The sequence below is a fragment of the Struthio camelus genome, chromosome 3 (assembly GCF_040807025.1).
Source record: "Struthio camelus isolate bStrCam1 chromosome 3, bStrCam1.hap1, whole genome shotgun sequence".
NCBI lineage: Eukaryota > Metazoa > Chordata > Aves > Struthioniformes > Struthionidae > Struthio > Struthio camelus.
In genome coordinates, this window is record NC_090944.1 from 84513526 (window position 1) to 84540522 (window position 26997).

The 26997-nt window shown below is 38.7% G+C and overlaps 1 protein-coding gene across 8 annotated transcripts in view; it reads right to left on the reverse strand.

The window, feature by feature from the left end:
- UTRN (utrophin) overlaps positions 1-26997 on the reverse strand; it is a 402533-nt gene that overhangs the window by 229188 nt on the left and 146348 nt on the right. For all 8 annotated transcript variants that reach the window (XM_068938835.1, XM_068938836.1, XM_068938837.1 and 5 more), the window contains 11 exons: positions 26233-26424; positions 24096-24268; positions 21526-21676; positions 19936-20111; positions 18655-18790; positions 15019-15168; positions 13689-13773; positions 11827-12032; positions 10462-10579; positions 5999-6204; positions 4341-4495 (listed from right to left, as the gene is read on the reverse strand). In XM_068938835.1, the coding sequence (XP_068794936.1) occupies positions 4341-4495; positions 5999-6204; positions 10462-10579; positions 11827-12032; positions 13689-13773; positions 15019-15168; positions 18655-18790; positions 19936-20111; positions 21526-21676; positions 24096-24268; positions 26233-26424 (1748 nt within the window). The remainder of the gene's footprint in view (positions 1-4340; positions 4496-5998; positions 6205-10461; positions 10580-11826; positions 12033-13688; positions 13774-15018; positions 15169-18654; positions 18791-19935; positions 20112-21525; positions 21677-24095; positions 24269-26232; positions 26425-26997) is intronic.

The following is a 26997-nucleotide window of genomic DNA, read 5'->3' on the forward strand; positions in this document are numbered from 1 at the left end:
TCTAAGCAGATTCTGTTAGCAAAGACATGTCCAAGAAAAACAAAAACTGTACCTCTGGCATTTAAGTTTTCCTAGCACTGTTTCAGCTTTTAGTTCGACTCAATTATTTTCCAGATGTAAACTAAAAATCTGAAATACACACAAGCGTGCGATCAAGGGAAAATCAAAAACAACGTTTGAGACAATCCTGACAACAACTGTAATCCACTTCTGAAGCTCCAAAAGTAGAGGGGAATTACTGTAGTTTCATTCCTAAAATATAAAAATGGAATACAAATAGCCACTGAACAGCATATCTAATGTATACTGCATCAAGTAGGGGAGCTTAATCTCCTTAATGCCAATGTTTTTAAAATGAACTGGGATGCTGTCATGGATGGCTATGTGCTTTTTAGGAAAGACAGGCCAGGAAGGCGAGGTGGTGGAGTTACTCTTTATGTGAGGGAGCAACTAGAATGTATGGAGCTCTGCCTCGGGATGGATGAAGAGCAAGTGGAGAGCCTATGGGTAAGGATTAAAGGGCAGGGTAACATGGGCGACACTGTTGTGGGGGTTTACTACAGGCCACCTGACCAGGAGGAAGCTGTCGATGAGGCCTTCTACAGATAGCTGGAAGTAGCCTCACGATCACAGGCCCTGGTTCTCATGGGAGACTTCAACCACCCTCACATCTGCTGGGAAGACAGCACAGCTAGGCACAAACAGTCAAAGAGGCTCCTGCAGAGCACTGAGGATAATTTCTGGACCCAGGTGGTGGAGACGCCAATGAGGAGAGGTGCATTGCTAGACCTTGTACTAACGAACAAAGAAGGTCTAGTTGGAGATGTGAAGGTTGGAGGCAGCCTTGGCTGCAATGACCATGAGATGGTGGAGTTCAGGATCCTGCGAGGAGGGAGCAGGGCAATGAGTGGGATCGCAACGCTGGACTGCAGGAGAGCAAACTTTGGCCTCTTCAGGGACCTACTTGGAGGAATCTCATGGGGTAGGGCCCTAGAAGGAAGGGGGGGGGGGGGTCCAGGAGAGCTGGTTAATATTCAAGCATCACCAATTCCAGGCTCAAGATCGGTGCACCCCTCTGAGTAAGAAGTTGAGCAAAGCGGGCAGGAGACCTGCCTGGATGTGCAAGGAACTCCCGGCAAGACTCCAGCAGAAGAAGGAAGTCTACAGAATGTGGAAAAGGGGACAGGCCACTTGGGAGGAATACAGGGACATTGTCAGAGTGTGCAGGGATGCGACAAGGAAGGCTAAGGCCCATTTAGAATTCTACCTGGCAAGGGATGTCAAGGACAACAAGAAGGGGTTCTTCAAATACATCAATAGCAAAAGGAAGGCTAGGGAAAACGTGGGCCTGCTGCTGAATGGGGCGGGTGCCCTGGTAACAAAGGATACAGAGAAGGCAGAGTTATTGAATGCTGCCTTTGCCTCAGTCTTCACTGCTAAGGCCAGTCCTCAGGAATGCCAAATCCTGGGGACAAGAGAGGAAGTCTGGAGAAAGGAAGACTCTCCCTTGGTGGAGGAGGATCGGGTTAGAGATCTTTTGTCCAAACTTGACATCCACAATTCCATGGGCCCTGACGGGATGCACCCCCGAGTGCTGAGGGAACTGGTGGATGTCATTGCTAGGCCACTTCCATCATCTTGGAAAGGTCCTGGAGATCAGGAGAGGTGCCTGAGGACTGGAAGAAAGCCAATGTCACGCCAGTCTTCAAAAAGGGCCAGAAGGAGGAGCCAGGAAACTACAGGCCTGTCAGCCTCACCTCCATCCCGGGAAAGGTGATGGAGCAGCTCCTCCTGGAGGTCCTCACTAAGCATGTGGAGGACAAGAAGGTGATCAGGAGTTGTCAGCATGGATTCACCACAGGGAAATCATGCTTGACCAACCTGATAGCCTTCTATGATGGGATGACTGGCTGGGTAGAGGAGGGGAGAGCAGTGGATGTTGTCTCCCCGGACTTCAGCAAGGCTTTGGACACTGTCTCCCCTCACATCCTTGTAGGGAAACTCAGGAAGTGTGGATTGGATGAGTGGACAGTGAGGTGGATTGAGAACTGGCTGGATGGCAGAGCTCAGAGGGTTGTGGTCAGTGGCACAGAGTCTGGTTGGAGGCCTGTAGCTAGCAGTGTCCCCCAGGGGTCAGTCCCAGGTCCGGTCTTGTTCAATATATTCATCAATGACCTGGAGGAAGGGACAGAGTGCACCCTCAGCAAGTTTGTTGATGATACTAAACTGGGAGGAGAGGGTAACACACCAGAAGGCTGTGCTGCCATTCCGAGGGACCTGGACAGGCTGGAGAGCTGGGCGGAGAGGCACCTCCTGAAGTTCAACAAAGGCAAGGGCAGGGTCCTGTACCTGGGGAGGAATAACCCCATGCACCAGGACAGGCTGAGGGTTGACCTGCTGGAAAGCAGCTCTGCAGAGAAGGACCTGGGAGTGCTGGTGGACAACGAGTTGAGCATGAGCCAGCAGTGTGGCCTTGTGGCCAAGAAGGCCAATGGTCTCCTGGGCTGCATTAGGCAGAGTGTTGCCAGCAGGTGGAGGGAGGTGATGCTGCCCCTCTCCTCAGCCCTGGGGAGGCCTCACCTGGAGTACTGTGTCCAGCTGTGGGCTCCCCAGTGCAAGAGAGGCATGGCCCTACTGGAGAGAGTCCAGCGGAGGGCTACAAAGAGGAAGAGGGGACTGGAGCATCTCTCCTGTGAAGAAAGGCTGCGAGAGCTGGGCCTGTTGAGGCTGGAGAAGAGAAGACTGAGAGGGGATCTCATCAACGTGTACAAGTATCTGAAAGGGATATGTCGAGAGGATGGGGCAGACTCTTCTCCGTGGTGCCCAGCGACAGGACAAGAGGCAATGGGCAGAAACTGAACCACAGGAAGTTCCATCTGAACCTGAGAAAAAACTTCTTCACTGTGAGGGTGACAGAGCACTGGAGCAGGTTGCCCGGGGAGGTTGTGGAGTCTCCTTCCCTGGAGATATTCAAAACCCATCTGGATGTGATCCTGGGCAATATGCTCTAGAGGACCCTGCTTGAGCAGGGGGGTTGGACTAGATGATCTCCAGAGGTCTCTTCCAACCTAAACGATTCTGTGATTCTGTGATAAAACTTTCAGTCCCCTGAAAAGGTGTCTCTAATACACAATCTCCCCTTTAAATTCTACAATGCTTCACGAGGTTAGGTTGAGCAGCTACATGCTCCAGCTACCCACAAGTACTCCAATCTCTCTTTTAAGATCTGCCCTTAGTTTTAAAAAACAAAACACATCCACACACGTACACACAGGAATGAATCCTCCTAACACTATAGATTGCAAAATTGCAGCCCCAGTAATAACTGAGGAGCTTCAAATATACACAGCAGAAAGAAAGTGCTTATTATTCCAGATTTTCTTAGGCAGATTCAAAAGTAATTAGAGGATTCCAGGTAGGAGTCTTCAGAGCTCTTTCTGATCCCCTTTGCTGAGCTGGGTGGGCAGTTGTGTGCTAGCTCTAACAAAAACACTGAAAAGTTTGGATTTAAATGACTGTAGTCTACTGTTACTACTAACCCAAAAAGTAGCGGTTTCCCCTCACCGTCCAATTCCCTCTTCATCCCCAAATGCCATTGTGACAGAAATCCAGATAAAGTTAATGGCATTTTGGAAAAATCATTACAGTACCCTGATGAAAGGGAAGAGGATCTGATGCAGAACACGCTCCAATCCCCAGTCTTAATACAAATGTATGACCAGGAAGAGCCAGTTCAGGAGACGAGTGCATCCACATGACCCACTTCAGAGAGCAAAAGTGAAAAGCTAAGGAAGGCTTACCATATGCCAAACTCTTTCCCAAAGTCTACTGAAAGTTTTCTGAAAAAATATGGAAAGTAGGTGTCCACATCTCATTGAATAACGATGAAGTTATTTACTCCTTGAAAATCCCATGTTAGATATCTCACAACATTTAGAATAAAAAGGTATTGATCTCTATCTCAAATCATTATACAAATAAAGTTTCGTTTCTTTTGTTTCTCATCTCTCAATGGTAATAGCCAGGAAATCCTTCATATAAAATTCACTGTCACATGAAAAGCACAAAACTACAAAGGTATCACTTTTTTGTTTTGTTTTTTTGCTTTTTAAACAGGAATTGGAAGTCATATTAGAAGAATTCCATAGTGAATCATGGCAATTTCCACCATCAGCAAAATCCAGAATAGCTTCACTATAATTGACTATTGATCTGCACTAACCCTAAATGCTGCAGAAAATTTTTTATAATATAGAGAAGAGATGCTAATATACATTAACTTGTATCCTCTATTTCTATCATTTAAGAAACAGCTACACATAGTGTAAAAACTCAGTTACCTTTGGTTCAGATTAACCCAACAAGTATTCATTTGGTCAGTGGTTTCCTTCACCCTCCTTGTGTCATCATCTCGATACTCTCGAAGAAGTTTATTAGAAAGATCATTGAATGCAGCTACCGTGATGTCACCTCTATGCAAATCCTGAACTAACACCTAAAAACCAATTTCAGAATGAGACACGAGTAAAATTAAAATTGGACTATTTCACATATTGTGCATTTTATCATATTATTAAAACTTTTTACATATATCATATGCATATATCTCCTCTAGAATGTAATCCTTCTTAAAACAAATAAACTATTAGAAACCAGTGTCCGATAGTGAATCAAGTAAAACACAAATAAATGAGAATAATGTTCTTAAAAATTGCCAAAGGCTAGAAAAATCCCTTTTTATGTTTTACTGGCAACAGAAGTAAAAGTGTTTCATATTTCTAGTAGCATGAATAAATTTAAATTCTATGAATGGTGATACAATCATCAGCTTAATGTGACATAAATGAAGTGTGCAGCAGGTATTTTTTAAATTAAGAAATACATCAAACATTCACTTATTGTGGCAAGATATTCATAACATGACCACATCATAAAAATTCTTGAGATATCTCTAACTCTGGAAAAAAATATGTATGCGTGTGCACCTGTGTGTTTGTGTTTGTGTGTGTGTTCATTCAGTTATATCTATTGTTCTCTGTACTGTATGTTTGGGCACAGGTTAGCTTTCACTTAAGAAAGCAAGAAGACAGTCCTAATAGCCCACTTCCAATCTCCTGCTCAAATACAGACAGACAACGAAAAGTAAGCAGTTTTAGTATTTACTAAAACAGGGCAATAGTTCAGCGAGGGATTCTCATGATCATATTCCTCTGCTTCTTCCCATACCTGTCTGCACCCCTATCTTGTCCCTCCATGAATACATATACATTTTTTTTCATTCTATTACAGCGCTGTTCCTTGTACCACTGATAAGAGCCCCTCCTCACCGACTTCTCTCCTCAGTTCTTCTCCTGTGTCTCCTATAGCTTGCCCTTTTTCTGATAGCCCTCAAAACAAAGGACAACAGACTTATTGATTTATCACAGCAGGTTTGCTGTGATATAAAAAGCAAAGATTGCATGAGATTGAAAAAAAGTGTCAAATATGTCCAGGGGACCCATCAGAAGTGAAATTCAGGATAATTTTTAGATATCTTGGTCCATCCCTGGATTTACTAACTACTACTTCATAGAAACCTAACAGTGACATATGCTATTTTCTGTGATTGCATGGATAAAGTTTTAACAGTCTGAAGTTCAAGCTCATTTTCTGTGAAAGATAATTTATTTGTTGCTGTACTGTATTGACTTAAATTACACTTCTTATAAGACACACAACATGCACACATGCCACTTGTTGCCCCCCCCCCCCCAATAAAACGATTCTCAGGAAGTCTGATTAAGGGGTTAAGTGTGGGGGGGGGGTGGGGAGGAGGGAGTGGAAGAAAGGAGGAGAGAGAGAATTTAGAGCATATCATCCACGGGAGAAAGAATTGCCACAACAGTTTTACAATTAAATCTTATATTCAGAGGACAAATAGATCCAGTAGCATTACACAGATCACGGAGGTGGTGGGGAGGGAAAAAAGAAAGGGGGGAACCCCCATAGACAGCCTTACTTTGTTATCTGCAATCTGTTTAGCAAGCATCTCTTTGGGGGCCTGCAGGAGCACGCGGAGACGGATCTCGGACTGCTCCATGAGGTGCTCCATTTCTTGCCTCTGCTCCTCCCACTGCATGCTGTCAGCCAGCATGTACTTCAGCTGCTGCTGCCGGACCTCCACCCCATGCTGAGTACTGTCCCATTGGTTCTTGACCTTCTCCACTGCAGAGGACAATGCAGGAAATCAAAAACCTGAGGCAAACCACCAAGCAGCCGTACCTAGCAGTTACTTCGCAGGACAACAGGCAGTAATACAACTCATTCGCAAGACAGCTTTTTCAGTATTCCGTGTTTCAGTTCCCTATGTAGTTTATGCATTCACAGAAGCAAACAAAAACGCAGGTGTTTGGCTGTTTCGTGTTTAAGCAGGCCAGCACAAGGTGGCAAATATTTGGAAGATTTCAAAGTCATGGTTTTTTACTTTTTAAGGAGGCACATTTGGGTGGCCAGTCAACCGCAGTTCCCCTACGAAGATACGAAAAAGCAGGGTTTCAAGGAGCACGAGTTCAAGGTGATGCCTATAGCAGCAAATCTTTGCATAGCTGTAGCTGAAACCAGTATAAATGAACAAATAAATAAATTCTGTTTAGACTCCTATAGTTTACATGGAGTGAAATAAGCTTTACTGACCTGTGTGTTGAAGCCACTATAGTAGCACCTGCACTAAAGCTTTTGCTAAGGTAAAAACATTCAAGCAACAAACTGCTTTAATACTTTTATTCCACCACGAGTTTTTATAGGCTGAAGTTAAGTAGATTTTACAACACAACAGAGAAGTTATTGATCACATCCCATTTCCTTTAAGTACCACATTTATTTCTCAATAACTGGAGTTACATTACATGATCAGTCAATAGCCTTTAACCTTTAATAAACAAGAGGTGAAAAAGGAAACGTGATGAGAGCCTGTGGGGGGAATAATGTGTCAGGAAAAGTACCAAGTCTGCCTGCCACAGAGAGCTAAACAGTATTATACTTTTTTCCTAATACTTACAGACCATTAAAAATAAGGGGAGGAAAGTTATTTCACAGTCTCGAGAAGGCGGAAAAAGGTCTTTCCTATTACCTGCCATGACAGTTAGCAGCAACAAAGAAGAACGAAGAGAGTAAAAAAGGAAACATAAGGAAAAAAAAAAAAAACCAAAAATCCCAAGTTGAATTTCTGGAGTACAGCTGTTGAATGACCTAGTTCTCAAAACAAGCACCATTTTGATTTTAATATCTTATCCTAATATACATAAAGAAACTTTAGTAAAATAATATTCCTTACAACTCAATTTCAACAGTTACAAGCAGGCCATACGATTAAGGCTCTGCGGTCTTCTGCACCACCCATTGGGAAGAAACGCAGCTTTTTAGCAGAGATTCAAATCCTGTTCACGCTGCTCAGGCAAGAAAGTCTGCTCAAGTCAGTTTATGTCATTTTTACCAACCTGTTGTACGATTTTAACCTCAACATTAGGACATATTACACTATTGATTTTTTAACGGAATTTTTAAATTAAATTAATGGCAGCTTTACTTGTTACTGACAGGAAAATACAAGCCTCATTTATTCATCCATATAAGACACTTACTGTTTTAAAAACAATAAGAAAGTTCCTTACAGACAAACATGGACTTTTGTATTTAAAAACTTCACAAATACAGAGATGAAAGTCACTACCATGGGTAACCTAGCGATTTTCAAGAAATGTGACAGTATCGCCACAAATTCCCAGCGCTATGGTAATTGTTAGTTCCTTCCCATTCAATTTCCAGGACTAAAAAGTTAGTATTTTTATCAACTGTGGATAGTATTAATTACATTTGTTGATCTAGAAATCAGTGTCACGTACTTTTATGTCCATCTTAAATACCTGTATGGCTAACAGCAATTGGTAGGCAACATGTAAAATATCTCATGTTTATTTTATCAATGTTATCTTACTTTGTTTATTTGAAAACTAACATACTTGATACTCTGGGCACTTTAACCTTCCATAAAGTAAACAGGTAAAAGATAGTGCTTAAGGTAAAAATCACTTAAAGGGACTTTACCCTTTCCATTCTCTCTCTCTTTGTCGCTCTTTTTTTTTTTTTTTTTTTTTTAAATAAAAAACGTTGACAAATATTCAAAAGTCTTTACGCTTTATCTGCTTAGGAAGATCTCCTGTCTTTAAAGGGAATGCTGCTAAATGTATTTCTTAGTTTCACAGTGCTCTCACACTGTGGCAGTGAAGTTCATTGGCCAGAACAACTGTATTATTGGTGAACAGAACTGTGTAACACAGATGCAATTTCAACCCACAGCCAACTTCTGGATTAATTTTCAGGTATGATGTAGGTCATACTGAATATAAAAATTCAGAAGAGAGAGCTTCAGTACCCCTAAGAGCAAATATATAAACATAAAATATATATATATATTTTTTTTTAACACGTTACTACACTGGACAAATAGTATGTTCAAAGGAAATTAGCAGCTGCTGCAAGAGATCAGTGATTTCACAAAAGAAAAAGCAAAAACAGCAGGAATGAATAAAGGCTGTAACACTAAGCTGGCTGACGAAGCACGGAGAAAAATCTCCCAAGTGTTCGGATTCTCCCTGCAAACCTGGAAAGAAGAAGCTATCCCTGAGAAACAGCTGTCTACAATAGCAGCTTGGTTGAAATGGATAGATATTTGAAGTTTATACAGCATTCCTATTGTTATGGAAAGATTATTGCTGGATTCTGTTGCATATTTTTCCCTTGGAAAGCCCAGGTTAACCCTGCCTCCATTAAAACTGTTTTCCACTCAGAGTTCATAACAGAATTATCTACCACTGACATATTTCCCTGCTCTTCGGTCTCCAGCAAAACAGGACAAAACACAGTGAAATTCTCAGTAAACTGAAGAATCTAACCTTGGGTTCAATAGTTGGTCCCTAAAAAAGCAGTCGAGAGCACTAGCCTGGTATCAAAGCCAGAAAGATTTGAAAGAATTCTTGATGACAAGGCGTTTTTAATTCCCAATGTCCACATAATAATTGGGAAGGAAGTTTCCAGGAAGGAAATTTTCCTTCATTTCTCTGATCCTAGCTCTCTGAGTAATCAGATTTCATCTACTAACATACAGCAGACTACTAAGAGTTTGTAGGACATATGTGTAGTCCTCAGTGCTTAAAGCAACAAGGTACATAAAGCAGTCCTGACTTTCACTCCTCTACAAAGGAAAGCAAACTGCTACTGAGTCCTTATAGCACAATCATCATTTTCTTTGCAAATGTTCGGGACAACAAAACCTTCACCTTTTTCACGTTCCATGACAGGCAGCAAAATCTTCACATACATAGAGGGTATGTTTTGGAAGCTTTGTCCATGGCAGCGCCCACCACTCTTCTCTGTTCCCCCCTTGTATGGGCATGACTATTGGGGACCTCAAAAAAGTAAATTTTCTAAATATAGTCCCTTTATTTCTCTTCACCTTTTGTAAAAAAAAATAAGAAGGTTTTCGGCCTGAATCTTCACTTTCTTGAGTGACTCCTATAGACTACACAGAGCTACTGTCCTCCCGTAAGTTTCCATCCGACCCCTAATTTTTTGAGGCTGTGAAACTAAGACCCTACAAGTTGCTTTAGCTTCTTTGGATCTTACTCCCCCACCAATCCATACTTTTTCTGACTCTCTGATTTCGGGTGCTGTCTCATCAAATCCTTTAACATAGGCATAGGCTTACCCCATTATTGCCTGCAGCAAAGACTTATGGACACCAAGACAGCTCAGGTAGAAGTAAAGGAAAACTACCTTGCAGAGAAGGAGAACATAAGGAAATATATCTTTTCATTTTTCCACAGATTCTCTCTGCTTCTAACTGTGAAATTTCCTGCTGCATGAATTTTCTAATCTTAAGAACTGGTAAAGTTTAGGGGTTCAAAGAATATGCTGCCCCTTGATTTCTAATTGTGTCAGCTGCATCTTTTCTTTCCCTAAGTATCAGGAAAAGAAATTTTAAAACAGGGTGCAGACCTTTAAACTGGAAATTCAATTTTAAAGTACTTATCAGTGACTTAAAAATGCACTAACTCTCAGTCAAGATTTTAAAAAAAAAGTATGAACATCAAGTTAGTCTGAGTTCATGCATTCATCCATTTCACATAATAAACTCTTCAGTATACCACAGCTCAAAGTAAAATATAAAAAAATAGGTTTTTTATATGAATAAATAACAGATGTAGATCAAGTGATAAGATTTCAAGCAACTCACAAACCTTAGTCAAAACATTTACTCTCATGTATCTATTTACACATGCAGCCATTTAAATGCTACATTTTCAGTGCATTCAAGGAAGATAACTTCATTTAGGCTCAAAATCAAAAGTTTAAGATGTATAGCTTATTTTACCACCACAGAAACATTGTATTCCTGAATACATTCCATAGAATGGAGGAACTTACATTTTTCTGTGATCACTGTCCTAATGTCCGAACTGGAAGTTTTATTTTTCAAATTCTGAGCCAATGTAAAAACAGAATCAAGCTGAGGGTGTCGATGGTCCAAATCTGCCTTTGTTATCTGTTGAGAATTAGAGTGTGATTTTTAAGTACAAAAAGCAGAATTTAACTAACACAATATTTGTTTTATATTATATACATTTATATTATATATATATATTTATATTATATATTATATACAAAACGTATATGTGTCATTGTAGATAATGGCTGTTCCCATTCCTATTTTACAAATGCAGCCCTTGAATGATTATAATATTCTAGCAATACCTTAAAATGCAAGGGTACTCTGAACAAGTTACTGAAAATCGAGATGCACCGGTTAAACTGTACAAACTACCCAGTTAGTGGAATCATTGCATGACATTTTCTAATACCTCCTTTCCCCTCTTCCATAACTTATTTTCCTGTTACCAAGGCCATTGCTAAGTTTTAATCACTATACAGAAAAAAAAATGTTGGAAGGGGGAGGAACTGTCTGTTAGACAGTATGCATTGCATACAAAACTTGGGTATTACTTCATTATGGCAATGTATCAGAACCCCATATTACAAGTACTATACAGTTAAAAGAAAAAAAGTTTCCAAAGTTACTGCACACCAAATGGAATTTGAATTAGTTTCAAATTCCACATCAGGTTAGACACCCACAGGAAGAGTTTAGAACTTCTTTAGGCTGCAGCTTTTACTTATAGTTTAAGTCATGTTAATTGGTAACAAATCAAATAAAATGAACTTCAATGGTAGCGTACATCTCACGATAAGCCCTTAGTCATGGCTAAGCATAGCATGAGCTACTAACAGAAATAAGTATTTACATCACGAGTATTTATGTTACAACTTGCAAGCACTTTAGCATGTCTCTGTAAATCAATGTATTCTAGTTATAAGACAACAAAATTAGAAATCACTACAGTCTGTATGGCAAAGGTCACCTTCCAAACAAATCTGAAGTTGCTCAGAAGTCTTCAGCATAAGTTACATAGACATCTCTAAACATCCCTAAAAGCATCCCTAGCAAATGATACTTGCAGAAGCTCTTCTTTATATGGTTAAACTGAAAAAATAGCATTGCATAGACCACATAGGGAGACAAGATATTAACAGAAAAGAGTAGAGAGGAAGAAGATGTAAAAACAGCTACAGAACTTAAAGTGTAATTTTCAAATTATGCATGTACTGCAGTCAGTTCCCATTATTTTTTTTCTCTTCTCCATTTTTTAAAATGTTATTAGCTTGTATTTTAAATAAAGAAGTTACAGCTATCTCACAATTTTCCAAGCCACTCGTCTTCTCAAGAACACATACTTTCATTCGTGCAATAGTCCGACTTATGTCTTCAGCGTTTCCCACAGTGACGATGTTTGACTTGAGCATCTGGTCAATCAATACCAACCAGTCAGCCAGCTCAGTTGTAGTTTTATCCAGATCAGCAGGTGCAGAAATTTCCAAAGCCTGCTGAGTCTGAACAGGAATTTCGAATGAAGAAGATACTAGCACCACCTTTTGGACATCTGAAACAATAAATAGAGTTTGGGGATTTGTGTAATGTGAGGGGAGGGGAAAAAAAAAAAAAAAGAAGAAAAATATAATCACGGTCAAAGGAGTAGTCACAGGATTTACAAGAACCATAATTTGGTGGTGAAGAGGGGGGTTTTAACTTCTAAAAATATGCAGCAGCATCTACCGAACAAGCACAGCAAAATTATTATTTGAGACTCTTCAACCACTAGGAACTAAGTCACCAGAAACTGCTTCTCCCCACTCCTTCTCTCTCCCCTATCTCTCCTCTTTTTTTTTTTTTTTAAGCTAGTAATTATTTCATTTCATGCCAAAGAGTCATCTAAATGATTCAGGTGTATTCAAAATCAAACAAGAAGAAAACACAGTTTCCAAGGGCAAAGCAGCTTTCACATCCAATGAAGTGAAGCTAAACACTCTGAGTAAAAGGTAACACCTGATCCCTACTGGGAATACAAAGTAACTATTTAACTTAAGATAAATGTCTAACATTGTCTCCCTCTAGCATTGTTTGGTGGAAATATTTTCCCATTCTTGGCCCACAGTTACCTTAAGCACAACAAAGCAAACTACTGCAATAGACGCTTCCCAGACTTCACAACATCAGTGCCCCTTGTAAGGCCTCTGAAGCTCAGCCTACGCTTTCTTTCTGTCCAATTAACCTGACACTGCAAAGCTTAAGAAAGTTAAGCAGTAGGATTTTCTCTAGAAGCTGTTCTTGATAGTGTTCTCACTCCAAGAAAACACTAAGTTAAATCAAGCTGGAGCACAAACACAATACAATTGCCTCAAGCAATAAAAGACAGTAGCTTCACTTAGCAAACAGCCTGTATGAACGAAAACCAAGATGAAATAGAGTTTTGAAAGGCTAATACTATAACAAAAGCTATTCTTCTCCTTTAAATTTAGTCTGTCATTACTGAATTTGGAAAAAAAAAATAGTCAGTTTACTAGAGTTCAAGCTGTAAATTCTTTCAGATAAGACCTGCCCTTTTTTACCTGGTTTTCTTGAAAAAAAAAAAAAAAAATCTGTATCTGGTCTGCCTCCAGTACCTTTTGCAAAAATAGCCAATTTCAGCATCTGATGCAAGGAAAGATTCCTCAAAGATACTGTGTTCTGACAAGGTTCAGGAAAATACGTTAGCTAGTAGATGAGAAAGACTTTATACGTGCCCCTGCTGACCCAGAAGATACAGAATGACCTTTTATTTATATAGAACTGCAGAGAATCTGTATTCAGGAGACACTTTACAAACACTTAGCTGCAGGAAAAGTTCAATCAGATTTCATTTACTAAAAAGCCTGACTACAAGGCACAAACCCATAGGAAAGCAGGATGTCATAAAAGAGCTACTCTGGCTTTTATTTTGCACCTGGTCCGACAGCTCCTGATGAAGACACCTGAGCTTTACTAAAGCACTCCTCTATTTCAAAAACTTAGGGTAACCCCAAAGAACACCCACCCCTGAACTGCAGAGTGACTTCTTCCTCAATCACATCTCCTCTCTCTTTTCCCTCGTTATGGGGCTACCTTCATGTTACATTTCTTATTTCCACTTTGAGTTCACAAAAGTTTTTTTTAATTGTTTTGGACTGCAAATAGGATTCAACTGAAGCACAGCAGAAGCACCTATCTGTTCAACACTCACCAGAATGCTTTTTCTGTGTTACAAGATGAGGCTGCTGAACAAATACCTCTAGTTCTCTCAGTCTGTCAGGCACTTCTTTGAACACCTACAGCCCAGCAGAGAGGGGAACAAAACCAGTAAGAAATCCTACATTAACAGCAAAAAAGAATAATTTACTAGAATATGCAAAATATTCTCCATTATGTTTGCTGCAGTGGAAAGCTTCAGCTATATTTCACTGAAGCTTTTCAAGGTATCATTTAACAATATTAAAAATGCCAAGAGGTACTCAAGAGTGTCATTTCAATACTTTCCAGTGTCTTACCTAAATACTGGAGTCAAAAAAATGAACTTTTGTAGACAGGTTTCTGCCTATATGTTTTTTTACTGCCTAAGTACTGAAGCCATGACTCATTATTTGAATGCTTTTTGAAGGAATATAAGATACATAGCATGATTTGTGATCATCAGTGGCAAGAAGGTAGAGAAATAGGGAATTAAACTAAGAAAAGAGTTCCCTATCCCTAAAGAGTTCCCACTAATCCCTAATGTAATGGGAACAAGTTTGCCTGCAATTTTGAAGAGGCAGTGATGAAAATGTAAAATACAAAGGAAAAAACACCCCATTTTCATGGCTGAGCGGGTAAGAAACAGATATTTTTCTTTCCCTGAGCTATCAATAGCCCCTTTTTCTGACTAAATCTTACCCCCCGGAAGCAAACTTTAGCAATACAAGTAATCCCAAATAATTCCAGTTCCTTTTTCATGTGACTCTCCAGGCTCTCCTTGAAAAAAAATTAGTTTCTCTCCAACCAATGAGATATTTTCTTTTCACATAGCTGTCAATGAGACCAAGGAGTTCACTACAGTTTCTAATTTCCACTACTTACATTCAGGAAGAATCCCAGAGAACTGACCAAAAATTTTCCTCATATAATCATACCGCAGCTTCATTTGTTTTCTTTCTTAGCAGTTGTAACAATTCCATTTTCTTATAAAGCAAATACTTAATTTGACATTGTCAATTTCAAATTGCTGTCTTATGGTTTGACTCAAAAAAAAAAAAAACAGTGAAATATTTTCAATCAGTCTCTTTAAAAGAAAGCTGATATAAAAGAAAATATCTAAAGCAGTGGAGAACTCATGCTGATGGATAAACGTCCACCAAGGTTTTCAGGTGGACATGGGTTAGAAATTCATGCCTGCGGTCACATTTCTTCAACATGCACATGCATTCCTGGCTTCCAAGACATTTTCTGAATGTCGCACACACATAGCAAGGAAAACAACCATTTCAAGTACACCACTCTATTTTCCAACCATAGGTAACCAACGTTGCAAAAATGCACACCTTATTCCACCTCATGTTGACAGACTGCAGGCTATCAGAAAGTTTATCTTTTTCCTGAAGACCGACATTTTTATCCAAAAGCACTTCAGGTTCAGTTCTGTTCAGCCATTCCAACTTGTCTCCCTGTACTTCCATTTCTTCAGTGAAAACCTAAAAGGGACAGAACAGTTTTGGGCTGAAGCTGAATGCGTATATGCTCAAGCAGTAACGCTGGGGGAAAAAAAAAAGTTTTCCCTTAACTTCAAGATTTGGAAAGCGTGCTGGAAATATATAACAGAAGAGCTTCTATGTAGAAGATCTATGTATAGATCTATATATAGATCCAGAAATTATTAAAACATTTATTTAAATATCAATATTTATTTTTAATTAGAAGAAAGAAAAAAAACCACGCACAAAAGTATAAACATAATAGCCAAGGTGCCTAAAGCCTTATATCATGCACACTGATACTCATCTCACAAGATGCTACTGTTTGATCCCCTCTGGATGTACCCTGTGTATCCAAAAGGCAACACAATGCCAATTAAACTTACAGCCTGGCTTAATCTGAAAAAAAAAAAAAACCCTAAAAACTAAGGGCCCAACCCTGACGATAGTTTAATACAAGTAGATAATAGATCATTACATTAAATGTCTACAAGGTGCTTTATTCATAAGGAATTGCATTCTAAAGACATTTAGAAACTAAACATGACCTTGCAACTTTATTTTGATCCATCTCTGACAGCCTTTTTTCTTTTTAAATATGAAAGTGTAGGTCAGATCCTGCAAAAAGAAGGTTACATTTGGACATTCCATTGACTTTCCAGTAATCGTGCTATCATTTGCAAGCGCACAAGCACTGCAGAACAGAAATCAAGAATTTTGTTTTTAAAGCACTAGAAAAAATAAATAAATGACAACAGTAAGCATGCGTCATATTTATCCATCCCAATTTTTATACTAATATCTGGTACCCAAGTACTATAAAGGTGTACATAGTAAAATGACAGGAATACAGGCCTGGAAGGTAGACGGTGGATGAAGGGAAAGCAATGGATGCTGTTTACCTCGACTTTAGGAAGGCTTTTGACACTGTCTCCCATAACATCCTCACAGACAGGCTGATGAACTACGGGCTAGATAAGTGGACAGTGAGGTGGACTGAAAAGCAGCTGAACTGCCAGGCTCCAAGGCTTGTGATCAGTGGCTCAAAGTCTAATTTGAAGCCAGTCACTAGTGGAGCACCCCAGGGGTTGATACATGTGCCAGTACTGTTCAACTTATCCATTAGTGACCTGGATGAAGAGACAGAGTGCACCCTCAGCAAGCTTGCAGACAGTACACAGCTGGGAGGAGAGGCTGGTGCAGCAAGAGGGCTGTGCTGCCATTCGGAGGGTCCTTGACAGGCTGGAGAGCTGGGCAGACAGGAACCTCATGAAGTTCAAAGGGAAATGTCAAGTCCTGCCCCTGGGGTGGAATAACCCCATGCACCAGAACAGGCTGGGGGCTGACCAGCAGGAAAGCAGCTCTGCAGGGTAGAGTCTAAGAGTCCTGGTGGACAAGTTGAACTCAAGCAAGCAACGTACCCTCGTGGCTAAGGCCAACAGTATCCTGGGCTGCATTTGGGTGATATCAGCGGGGCAAGGGAGGTGATCCTTCTCTCCTCAGCCCTGGTGAGGCTGCACGTGGAGTGCTGGGTCCACTTAAGACAGACATAGACTGGAGTGAGTCCAGCAAAGAGCCACAAAGATTATTAAGGGACTAGACCTCCTCATCGGAGGAAAGGATGAGAGAGCTGGTACTGTTTAGGCCTGGAGAAGAGAAGGCTTAGGGGGAATCTGATCAATGCTAAGTATCTGAAGGGAGTATGTAAAAAAAAGATGGAGCCAGACTCTTTTCAGGGGTGTCCAGTGACAGGACAAGAGACAATGGGCACAAACTGAAACACTGGAAATTCCATTTAAACATAAGAAAACACTTCTTTCACTGTGAGGGTGGTCAAACACCGTTGTAGGTTGCCCAGAGAAGTTGTGGAAGCTCCATCCTTGGAGATATTCAAAACCCAACTAGATATGGTCATGGGCAACCTGCTGTAGGCGACCCTCCCTGAGCTGGGGGTTTGGACTAGATGATCTCCAGGGGTCCCTTCCAACCTCAACTATTCTGTATTTATGTGATTCTGGAAGGGAGTTCAGTGCCTTGTTACAACAAGCACTATGCCAAAAAAAATGCCTTTCATAAATTTACAAGGGTCTTAAGAGAAAACAATTTTTCATTTTTTACACTCTATATCTTCTTTAATGGGAGGCCGCTTCAGAATCTCCATTTAGAAATCTCATTCTCCTTCCCAAGCTATATTTATTCCTGACTGTTAAGTTTACATCAGTTACCAGCCTCTAACAACGGCTCATTGCCCCAATATTTTCCTGTTTGTTACTGTCCTACCCCTTCTCATTGTTCTTTGACTAGATAAAAAAAGGTAAGCTCTCCTAGTTTCCTTGCATAGTGGAAGCTCTTCATTCTCCTGAAAAGCCCAATAATCTTACTCTGTAGATGTTCTACTATACTTTTTCCTTAATAAGTATAGCCATAATTGTACATGCTTGTCCTGCAGAGCTTTAGCAGGGCCATCAAATATGGTACTTAATAACGCCCTACCTCTTTTTCCAGCAAATTCTGCTTTTTGCTTTACCCCAATCCCACTTCCCACTTCAGATAGATGACAACAAAAATTAAACCTTCATAGCAGCCAAGCCACCAACACTCAATTACTGTAAACCAGGCTGAATTTGATTAGACAAATACAACTCCAGCTACTTTACATCACTTATACAGATTTGTTGGAAGTTCAAGTTTTTCCATCTGATTTGGTCTGGCAGTAGACTTTTTGCTAAAACTGTCTTTTTAAAAATGAATAAGCACATTTTTTTGATTCACTGCTCCTTCCAGTCTTTTAAAATTCTAGAAGTGTTCTTTCTTTTACACATCCTAGAACGTAAAATATTTTGCTGTCAAAGTCAAACGCAAAACGCTTAGGGAAAATATACACATAGGCATGCACACGCACCCACATTACTTAAAATGACCAAAGCCTCTACAGTTTGATGGAAGGTTAAATAAAATATTATAGACGTAACACAGGGTATTAAGCTGCCCAACAAACAGCACAATAGTGTTTACTTACCCCTCTTTTATTAACTTATTTTGCAGGCAAGAATTTCTCAAGAGTTATGAAATTTCTAATCTATTCTACTAAAAGTGAACTGAAATATTGACTTTTACTCCTATAGTTAGATCTTATTAGCACCATTTAAAAATTATTGGCCTTTTGGTACAATTTCAGCAATTCTAAATTAGATCATGTGGTGACACTAGCTTGACTAAAATTTCAACTTACTAAGTTGTATTGATTGTAAATTTATTTTTCTCTTTCTGAAATACAGCCATCATCTTCTGACTAGATAACATAGTTATCAATCAAGCTGACTTCATTATGAGATGCTCCTTGCTTAGGTAAGTAATCTTACAGAACTGTTTCGTGCAGTCATAATTTTTCTTGGGCTACTTCTCATTGTGAAGAGTCCCCCACCCGAAAGTCACATACTGACACTTTACATGAAACACACATGTGCACACACTAATGCCTCTTGCCTTTAATTCTCGCAAGTTTTCTTCATGGTTGAATGTAAATCTTGCATCCAGAGCATTTTCTACATTTTCCAACCAGCCACGCAGCTCAGCAAGCTTCTTTCTGTAGTCTATCAGCTGCTGATTCTCGCCTCTCAGCCTTAAAAACAAAGTCAAAAAACCTACATACACTTCTGCAGGGAACATGGCATACCAGTCTTACACTACTACTGATGCGACACAGTGGCATGTTTTTCCAGTGGCAAGAGCATTTAAAGGGTTAATTTTAGTATTCCAAAGATTCTTCTCTCATTAAAATGCAAGATACTTTCAAATTAATACTACCACTTAAAAATAGATAAATTTCAGTTCAAAAGTATAAAATAGACTTTAAAAACTCTGTAGAAAACATTAAACAAAAGCGACAGTAATGGCAACATCCTCAGGCCTAATCAAGGTAAGCCACTACACAATCATTGTTTGTGAAAATACTAGAAGTGCCCCTAAACTCTGCAAAGGAAATATTGCTTAAATCATGCAAGTCCTTAATGTAACTTCTCAAACTAAATTAAGAAAAATGTTGCTTCATTTTTCTAAATGTATTGGAAGACTTAAGGTATAATTATATCAACAACCTCAAAAAATAACTATTCATTCCAGGGATTTATCCTTGTAAGTTTCATTAACATTAAGAGGAAACTTTACATCCTCAGATGCACTGAAAATTTGTGTATTTATCTAAGACAACCTTGCACTTTGATCTCTTGAAGGAAATTTAAGACTGTTTCACAATGGATTTTCCTTTTGTTTAGAATTTACCTGGCCAAACAGATAAAATAATTGCAAATGCAGAGCTAAACCTCTTTTTTTTTTTTAATAGTATCATTCTCGAATTTCCACAATGAAAGAGTTTCAAACAGTATCTCCAAGGCAATAGAAAATTAAAAAACCAAGGTAACTTGTTTACAGTTCAGCTTCTTCAGCCAGAGGAACTAGTTCGTTTCCCCTTCCCCTCCCCCCAATAAAGTCTAGCTTAGCAATGAAGTGATTTTAAAAACAAAGGAAATTTATTTAAAAAAAAAAGTTCTTGCAGCTGTCATTCGGTTGGTTGTATAAAACACAAGACTCACTAAGCAGCCAATTGCAGGTGCATTTATGAGAAATTAGTTTCAGATACAGAGGTCTGAACGTCAGAAAAATTCAGATTAATGACAGCGTGCAAGAGAACCTCTCTCCCACAGTCTTCTAAATGAGATTCTCTCATCACATCTGGTCAGACACACACATTTCTGATTAACTTATTACCTCTGTTGTCTGTCCATGACCTCTGAAGCGATTGCTTTCCAGCGCCTATTCAGTCCTGCCAGCTTCTCCTGCAGGAAGCTTCCATCTGTAGCAGAGAGTTTCTGTATAATTCCTTGCCCAGTTCTGTTCAATGCCGAGACACTGGTCTGATGGCTGCTGATTCCCTCTTCAAGTTCCTGTCAGAAATATTAAAGCTGTACAGAATTTTTTTTTACAAAATTTTTTTACTGACCTAAAGCGACTTTGATCTGTGGCTCGTAATATTGAGGACGAATGCCAAGTGCATATTATTTTGCTAAAAAGGGCACTTAAGAGTCATCTTGCCTAAAACTGGATGCAGTTAAGAGACTTAATTGCAAGTTAAGAGACTGTGGTTGAATCAAGTTCAATTTCCTAATGAGTGTCATAACAGGAGATAATGATACAGAATAGGCTGCCGAATACCACTTAGTATCAAAAGTAGTCGTTTAAACCATCAGTATTAGAATCCACACTCATTTTTGATTTCTTTCCTCTTAATGTGTAATGCTTTCGAATATTGATAGCAGATGGTATGACTTCTTAACCAGTTTTTCTCATAACTCATGCCCCTGACTATTTTTGTAACTTAACAGTATTTTAGCAATGATAATTATGGCTACGTTACCCTGGTCTCCAGACATCACAGAAAACCCATGAAACTAAGAGAAGTCAGAAAACGTCAGAATCAAACCTTGAAGTATCGCTAACAACCAGAAAAAGCTTACATCGTTAGTACAAATTTCTTTGCAGCTAGACCAGAAAAAAGATGATTCACAAAAGAGAAGGAAAATGCCCTAGAAGAAAACTCCAAGCAGCTCTGACAATAAGATATAAACTGCACATTAGGTAGACCATACATTTCTTTTGCAACAGATATCTAACACCTAGATAACCATTCCTCACAAAGCAAAAAAAGAACAAAAAATTTGATCCTCAAAGTCATGTTTTCATTTCCTTATTTAAAAAGAAAGTAAAGTAGTTTCAGCTAAGCAGAAAAGTGTGCTTTCAAAATGTTTATCCAGAAAAACATCACAGAATTAAATTCCAGAATTGAAGTCAGAAACAGTCAAATTTAAAGCCTAAGAAAACTATAACTGTGTGTGTGTTGATCTCTTCTTTTAGGTTCTCTATTCAAACCACCATCTTATAAAATCATTTAAAATAATTTCAGAAATTATAATCAGTAATGTTTGGTTTCAATTTTCTGTTAGGAGTAGAAAGTAAATGAAATAACATGCTGTATTTCTTAACTGATGAACATACATATTTTTAAAGCTGTAACACTCTGAAACTTTTAGAATTATAAAAATGGTGCCACCATATGAATTATGAAATTAACTCAAACCCTTCCATACAAGGAGTCATCATGAAACCACATAGTATAAGCAGGAGTTGTGATCTTCTCCCCAGAATGACTATAAGCTACATTTGAAAAGTAAATTTTAGGTTGCAACTTTTTGCAGGATAATTATACAGACTAGTCTCAAATCTATATCCTGTGTCTACATCCAAAACCAGAATGTTACACAGAAATCTAGACTTTTCCCAGCTTGCCTCTTTTCTGCATACCTGCTGATGCAACCCAGCTATCTCCAGCTCCAGGCCACCATCTGGACCACGGGCATCAGCTAATAACCCTTCAGCTTCGGTTATCCACTGGGAGAGGTCGCTGAGATCACAGTGGAACTGCCTCCACGCCTCAATCGCTCTATCAAAACAACTGTTTGCAAACAAAAAAAGTTTAAAAACGTATCCAAAGCAGTACAGAGAAAAGGCTAAAATTTGTATACTATTGATATTTAAGAACTGCTAATGCATACTACTTGCCTTGCAAAACAGAAAGACCTAATGTATCCTGATGAACAAAGTCCCTGTACTGAATGTTTCCTGACACTTCAGTAGCTGGTAAAAGCCAGCAGCACAGACTCTCATTAACTTCTAGCTGAAGGAAAAAAAATAGGCAGTCCTAGGCAAACTTTTCTTTCTATCACTAAGCTAAATAAAGATTGATTAGCTGTATCAAGTTGGTCTGCAGAACCCTTTTTTCTTCATTATAAAACAGTTCAGATATCAGATAGCGTGAAATATGAAATATGATTAATTGCGCATGGTTTTTTTTGTTCATAAAACCACGGGTTGCGGCTGTCTGGAATCTAATAAAGTGAAGGTGATTTTGATTATATAGAATTGACTGTGTTACCAGTGGACACACATAAGTAGGTCTTATTCAGTTTAAACACACTGTAACTTCCCATACCTTTTGCTATTATTGCCATATTTGGATCCTCAAATTAACGTGTAGCTTAACTTAAAGTGTAACATTTTCTAGCAGGGAAAAGGCTGAATTATTACAGTAGGAAAGTTAAATGGTTGTTTTTAACCAGCTGAAGAGACAGAGTTTCACGGTTACCAAACTAATAAGAGCAACACATGAATGTTAAGTAAGAAAAGCATGTCAGAAAGGCATACAAAGTGACTTGTTTTCAATTTCTTGATTGCTAACATCAACTCCAGTGGGCTGGATAGCACCTCATTCTGAATTAATAAAAATGGTCATCTGTAAAGATATAGGAGACCAGGTCTCCTGCTAATCAAAGGACCCCCACTGATGTAACAAGAGGGAAGATCCCATCTGTGGCCCATCATTTTTATCTTAATTCTAACAGAGAGATCAGCATTACTGCATATATACAGATGCAATCTGAAATTAGCAGCATAACATCAAAGTTATCTGAAACCAAACTTTAAAGAGTTACCATTATATCTATTTTCTTCACTAATCAAATTCAGCAATCACAGAGTTTCTAGAGAGATTATTTTCATTCAAATTATGTCTCATTCTTAATCAAGGCTTGTCCACATTTACTGCACACAAGGTTTTTTGTTATAACTATTCATGTGGTTTAACTCTATAAAAAAAAAAAACAAGAAAGCCTGAAGAATCTATATTTAAACTTTCCTGACCCTATCTTCTAGGTTTCTGGTCAACTCTGCTCAATTGTTAAGTAAAAGAGATTTTACTGACACTTACAAAAGGATAAAATTAGTTAAAGCTTTCAAGTTGGCAGAGGAAGCCAAAGCTTGGTGTGCCTCATATCTACAAAGAAAACAAGATTGCTGTGCTATGGACATGTAGACAGGCACCAGATTCCGGAGCAGTCATCTCCAAATACGGCAAGTGACCACTGACAGGCAACAGTCTCTGCTTAGACAATACCACCAGCTGACTTGTATACCTACACATACACTAGTATTCTGTTAAACAACTGAAAACATCGGCTTGTGTGATATGCTCTTCCTAAAAGCATCTCTTCAAAATATGCTACCAAATACGCTTGATATCAGAATTCCAGTGCTATAAAAAAAATGAACGTGGCTAGACATTACACTCTACAGAATATTTGCATTAACCACCATTTTATTTACATTACCTTTGAAAAGCAAATACTGTAGAAGAAAAATGTAAGTACAGTATGAACCTTTCATTTAATTTCAAAATTTCGTACAATCATTTTCAGTAATTCAGTTTCTCATATAGCAGCGATCATATCATCTACAACTATCTGCAGTTTGAGTACCTTTAGCTTACTTAATGGTAACTCCCTGAATCACATTACATACTTTCACCATTACCAGCCTAAAACACTTCCATAATCAGCCTATGCTGATTTCTGAGCCACTTTCTCGAGTGCGATAAAGTGCTATTGAGTTTATTCTTTAACATTTAAAGATGTTTCAGATGAAAACATGTTTTCAGTTTAGAGTATCTTCTGTATAGGATTTAGTGAAAAATTAATACTCAGTTTAGCTTGGTTTTCCTTCACTTTTGGATACAACTGAAATTGCAGGGTTTTTTATAGTCTTGTGGAAAGGAAGTTTTATTTTTATAAAAAAAAATATCCTGTACTATAATGTAAAGCAATTAGCTTCATGAAAGCACCCAGACTAGAATTTGCATGCTAACTGTTTCAACGTTCAATAATTCTGGCAACTACTCTGTAAGACTGAAATATTAAAAGAACTGATTATTTCCAAACTCTCAAACTATACTATTAGGGTATTTCTGTAAAACATTTACATTCTTAAAGTACATAAAACATTTACCACTTGGTCACACAAACCAGAAATCCTTGACTTACCACTTACGATCATTGTACATCCTATTAATTCTGTCCCATTCTGCATTTAACTGGGTTAGCGCATCTCCTATTTGTATAGCCTCAGGTCCAGATGCTTCTAGTATAACATCAGGCTGCTTCTCATGTATGACCGCAATCTGATCCCCAAGTTTGTCCAAAATGTCTTTTATGTTCTACAAGCACAATAATGACATAAGCCATTGATAAAGTCAATACCAGCAGGAAAAAAAGACCAAAAAAAAATCTCTGCGAAACACTGTTCCAAAACTTATCTGCAATAAGACCTTGACCACCAGAAGCACCAGCTGTTTATAGATTTCATCAGCTTTAACACTCCAGCATAACAGCCCATCATACCTTTTCAAGCATGTGTCTTTGCTTCTTTATGAAGAAGATAAAATATTTTATGCAGCTGATTATTTCTGAGATAAAATGGATACTGTATTTCTCAAAATAGCATGATCTTAATTTGGTTATTAGATAAAACCACCTGTGACATGAAGACATTTCACATATTCCTTCCTCACTTAAAAAATGAGTCATAAGATGTGTGACATCATTATTGTTTATATAAACTCTCATATACATTACTAAAAAAGCAAAAACTACATATAAGTTTTAGTTTAAATGATAAAGGATATCACAAATGACAAAGTTAAGCAATCTACCTCAAATATGGTTTAATCAGAATGTGGCAATACCTTACATAAAACCAGACACCATTTTGAGAATTCCCTAGCAAACCATGGTGCAAACAGCAACATTTATCACCTTTTTGAATGCAGAATTTTTAGAAATGATGTTTTATGTTCTACTATTAGCTTTTTCTGAAAATGTTTTCAGAATACACCAAAATTTCCAAATCATAGTGATATTAGACCTGCACCAAAATGAAGTCTTTTAAACCTATCCTAGCATAAACACTCCTAAATATACTTAAGGGAGCACAGAAATAGAGTAAACAGAAAAGAGAATCTCATCAGCAAAACAGAAGAATCGCTCACTTTGACAAAGGCTGGCATCATTTCCCTACTTGTTTTTGAAAACTATGCGAAAAGCCAAACATGTAATATAACTCCTTCACAGAGCAGCCAATTATGAAATGTAAACGCTCTCTCCTGTTCCTGGGCTACTAAATAGTAAAAGTTCAGGAAAACGCTTAGCATGTAGCACACGGGAAGCCAATAAGTGAAAGGCTGCTAGCTGCTCCTCCTGTCTTTTGGCTGCTTTTATAGTCACTTGCAAAGGAATTGCACAGTATCAGGACATACATAAACGCATTCAGGAACAAATGTCCCCTCTGTCAGGGGACCAGGCCAAGTAAGGAGAGGTAACCAGAAGGAAGAATAAGGTATCAGGGAAACATATGCAGAGCACATGGGCACCAGAAGGTATGCACAAAGCATAAAGAACAGGTGGGAAGAGAAGACTGTAGGTACATCCACACTGCACCACACTACATCAAATTTCCAGCTTAAACGGATGTTTTCTATGGAAACCTCTGTGTCATGCTCCTCTGTGGCTGACTTCAGGCACGCAAGACTCAGACTTCTGCATACTTAACTCACATTTAACAGCAGGATTCACAATTTTCAAACATACTTTTATCATCCCCTTTTGAAGTGCAAATTCTTAACAACTTCCTCATTGCTAATCGCTCAGAAATGAGGAGTGCTGGGAGTTTAAAATTGAGCACATATTGGTGTTTTGCTAATCAGAACCAAATGAGCACTATTGTCTTGTGGCCTTATTCATAGTTTCTTATTAAAGTCAAGAATATCCCTTTCTCCCTCTTCCCAGGTAAGCAACTGTTTGAACATGACACAAAGAAGAATAGCCATATTAAGGAGACTAAGGAGTATTTGGAGATCTTTAGCGCTCATGTATATAATATGCAGGCTACATGACAATAACAATGACAACTTCTACAATAAAAGAGACAAACTCTTCCCCCCCAACCACTACATTATGTAATTGACAACTTATAGTGATCCCGCATATACTGAGCGAAAAGATAGCTATTACTAATCCTTTAGGGGGGTTTTTGTTTGGCTGGTTTGGTCAAACAAACTGTTTGACCAAACAGTTTTGTTATTTCCTTCTGCCCTCCCAATCTTATGCTTAAGATGTGCAGTACCTTCAGCGCGTCTTCCTGAGTTGAAAAATCCTCATAGACGCCAGTATTTAGCTCTGGTGCATTCAGCAACAGTTCAACATCAGCCATGGCTAACAAGACTTTGTTGATCTCAACCAAGTACTCAGTTGAAAAAGGCAAGGCCCTAACTCCTGAGGCAAAGTGGCCTTTTAACCTCTGTTGGACAGGGATTGCCTAAAGAAATATGAAAGTTAGTTTTATATTTCAAAGAACAAATAATTTTATATAAAAAATCCCAGATCAAAAGACTATATTCTGAATAAGTACTTTTCTACATTATAAGACAAAACAAAGGCTTTCTAGTAAACAAACTTACATAATTGCAGAAAGCTGCAAGACCTACAAAGCACTAGAGTGGTTCTATATTTATAAAAAATAAGTTAGAAAACACTATATATAACGGTTCACAGTAACTTTGGACAGCGGAAAGGACGTCGGCTGCTTTGTTTCCTCTCACCTTGATTCTTCCCCTTTTACAGAAGTTACACTTCTTGACTGGGCCTATTTCTACCGCTGCCTTTCAAATGCCTTTGTATGCTTCCTTGGCTATCAAGAACTTCCACAAGTTATCAATTGACTGAAGCAAACTCATTTTCTTTCCATGTTCTTCTTAGCAGGCATCCCCACCCACATTTCCCAAAACCAATTTTTAAGTAAATTACCGCTCCACTGGTATTAAAACATTCATTTTGCAGTAGTAAGATGTACTAACTCCTTAAGATCTTAGCAATCACCTAGCTAAGTACT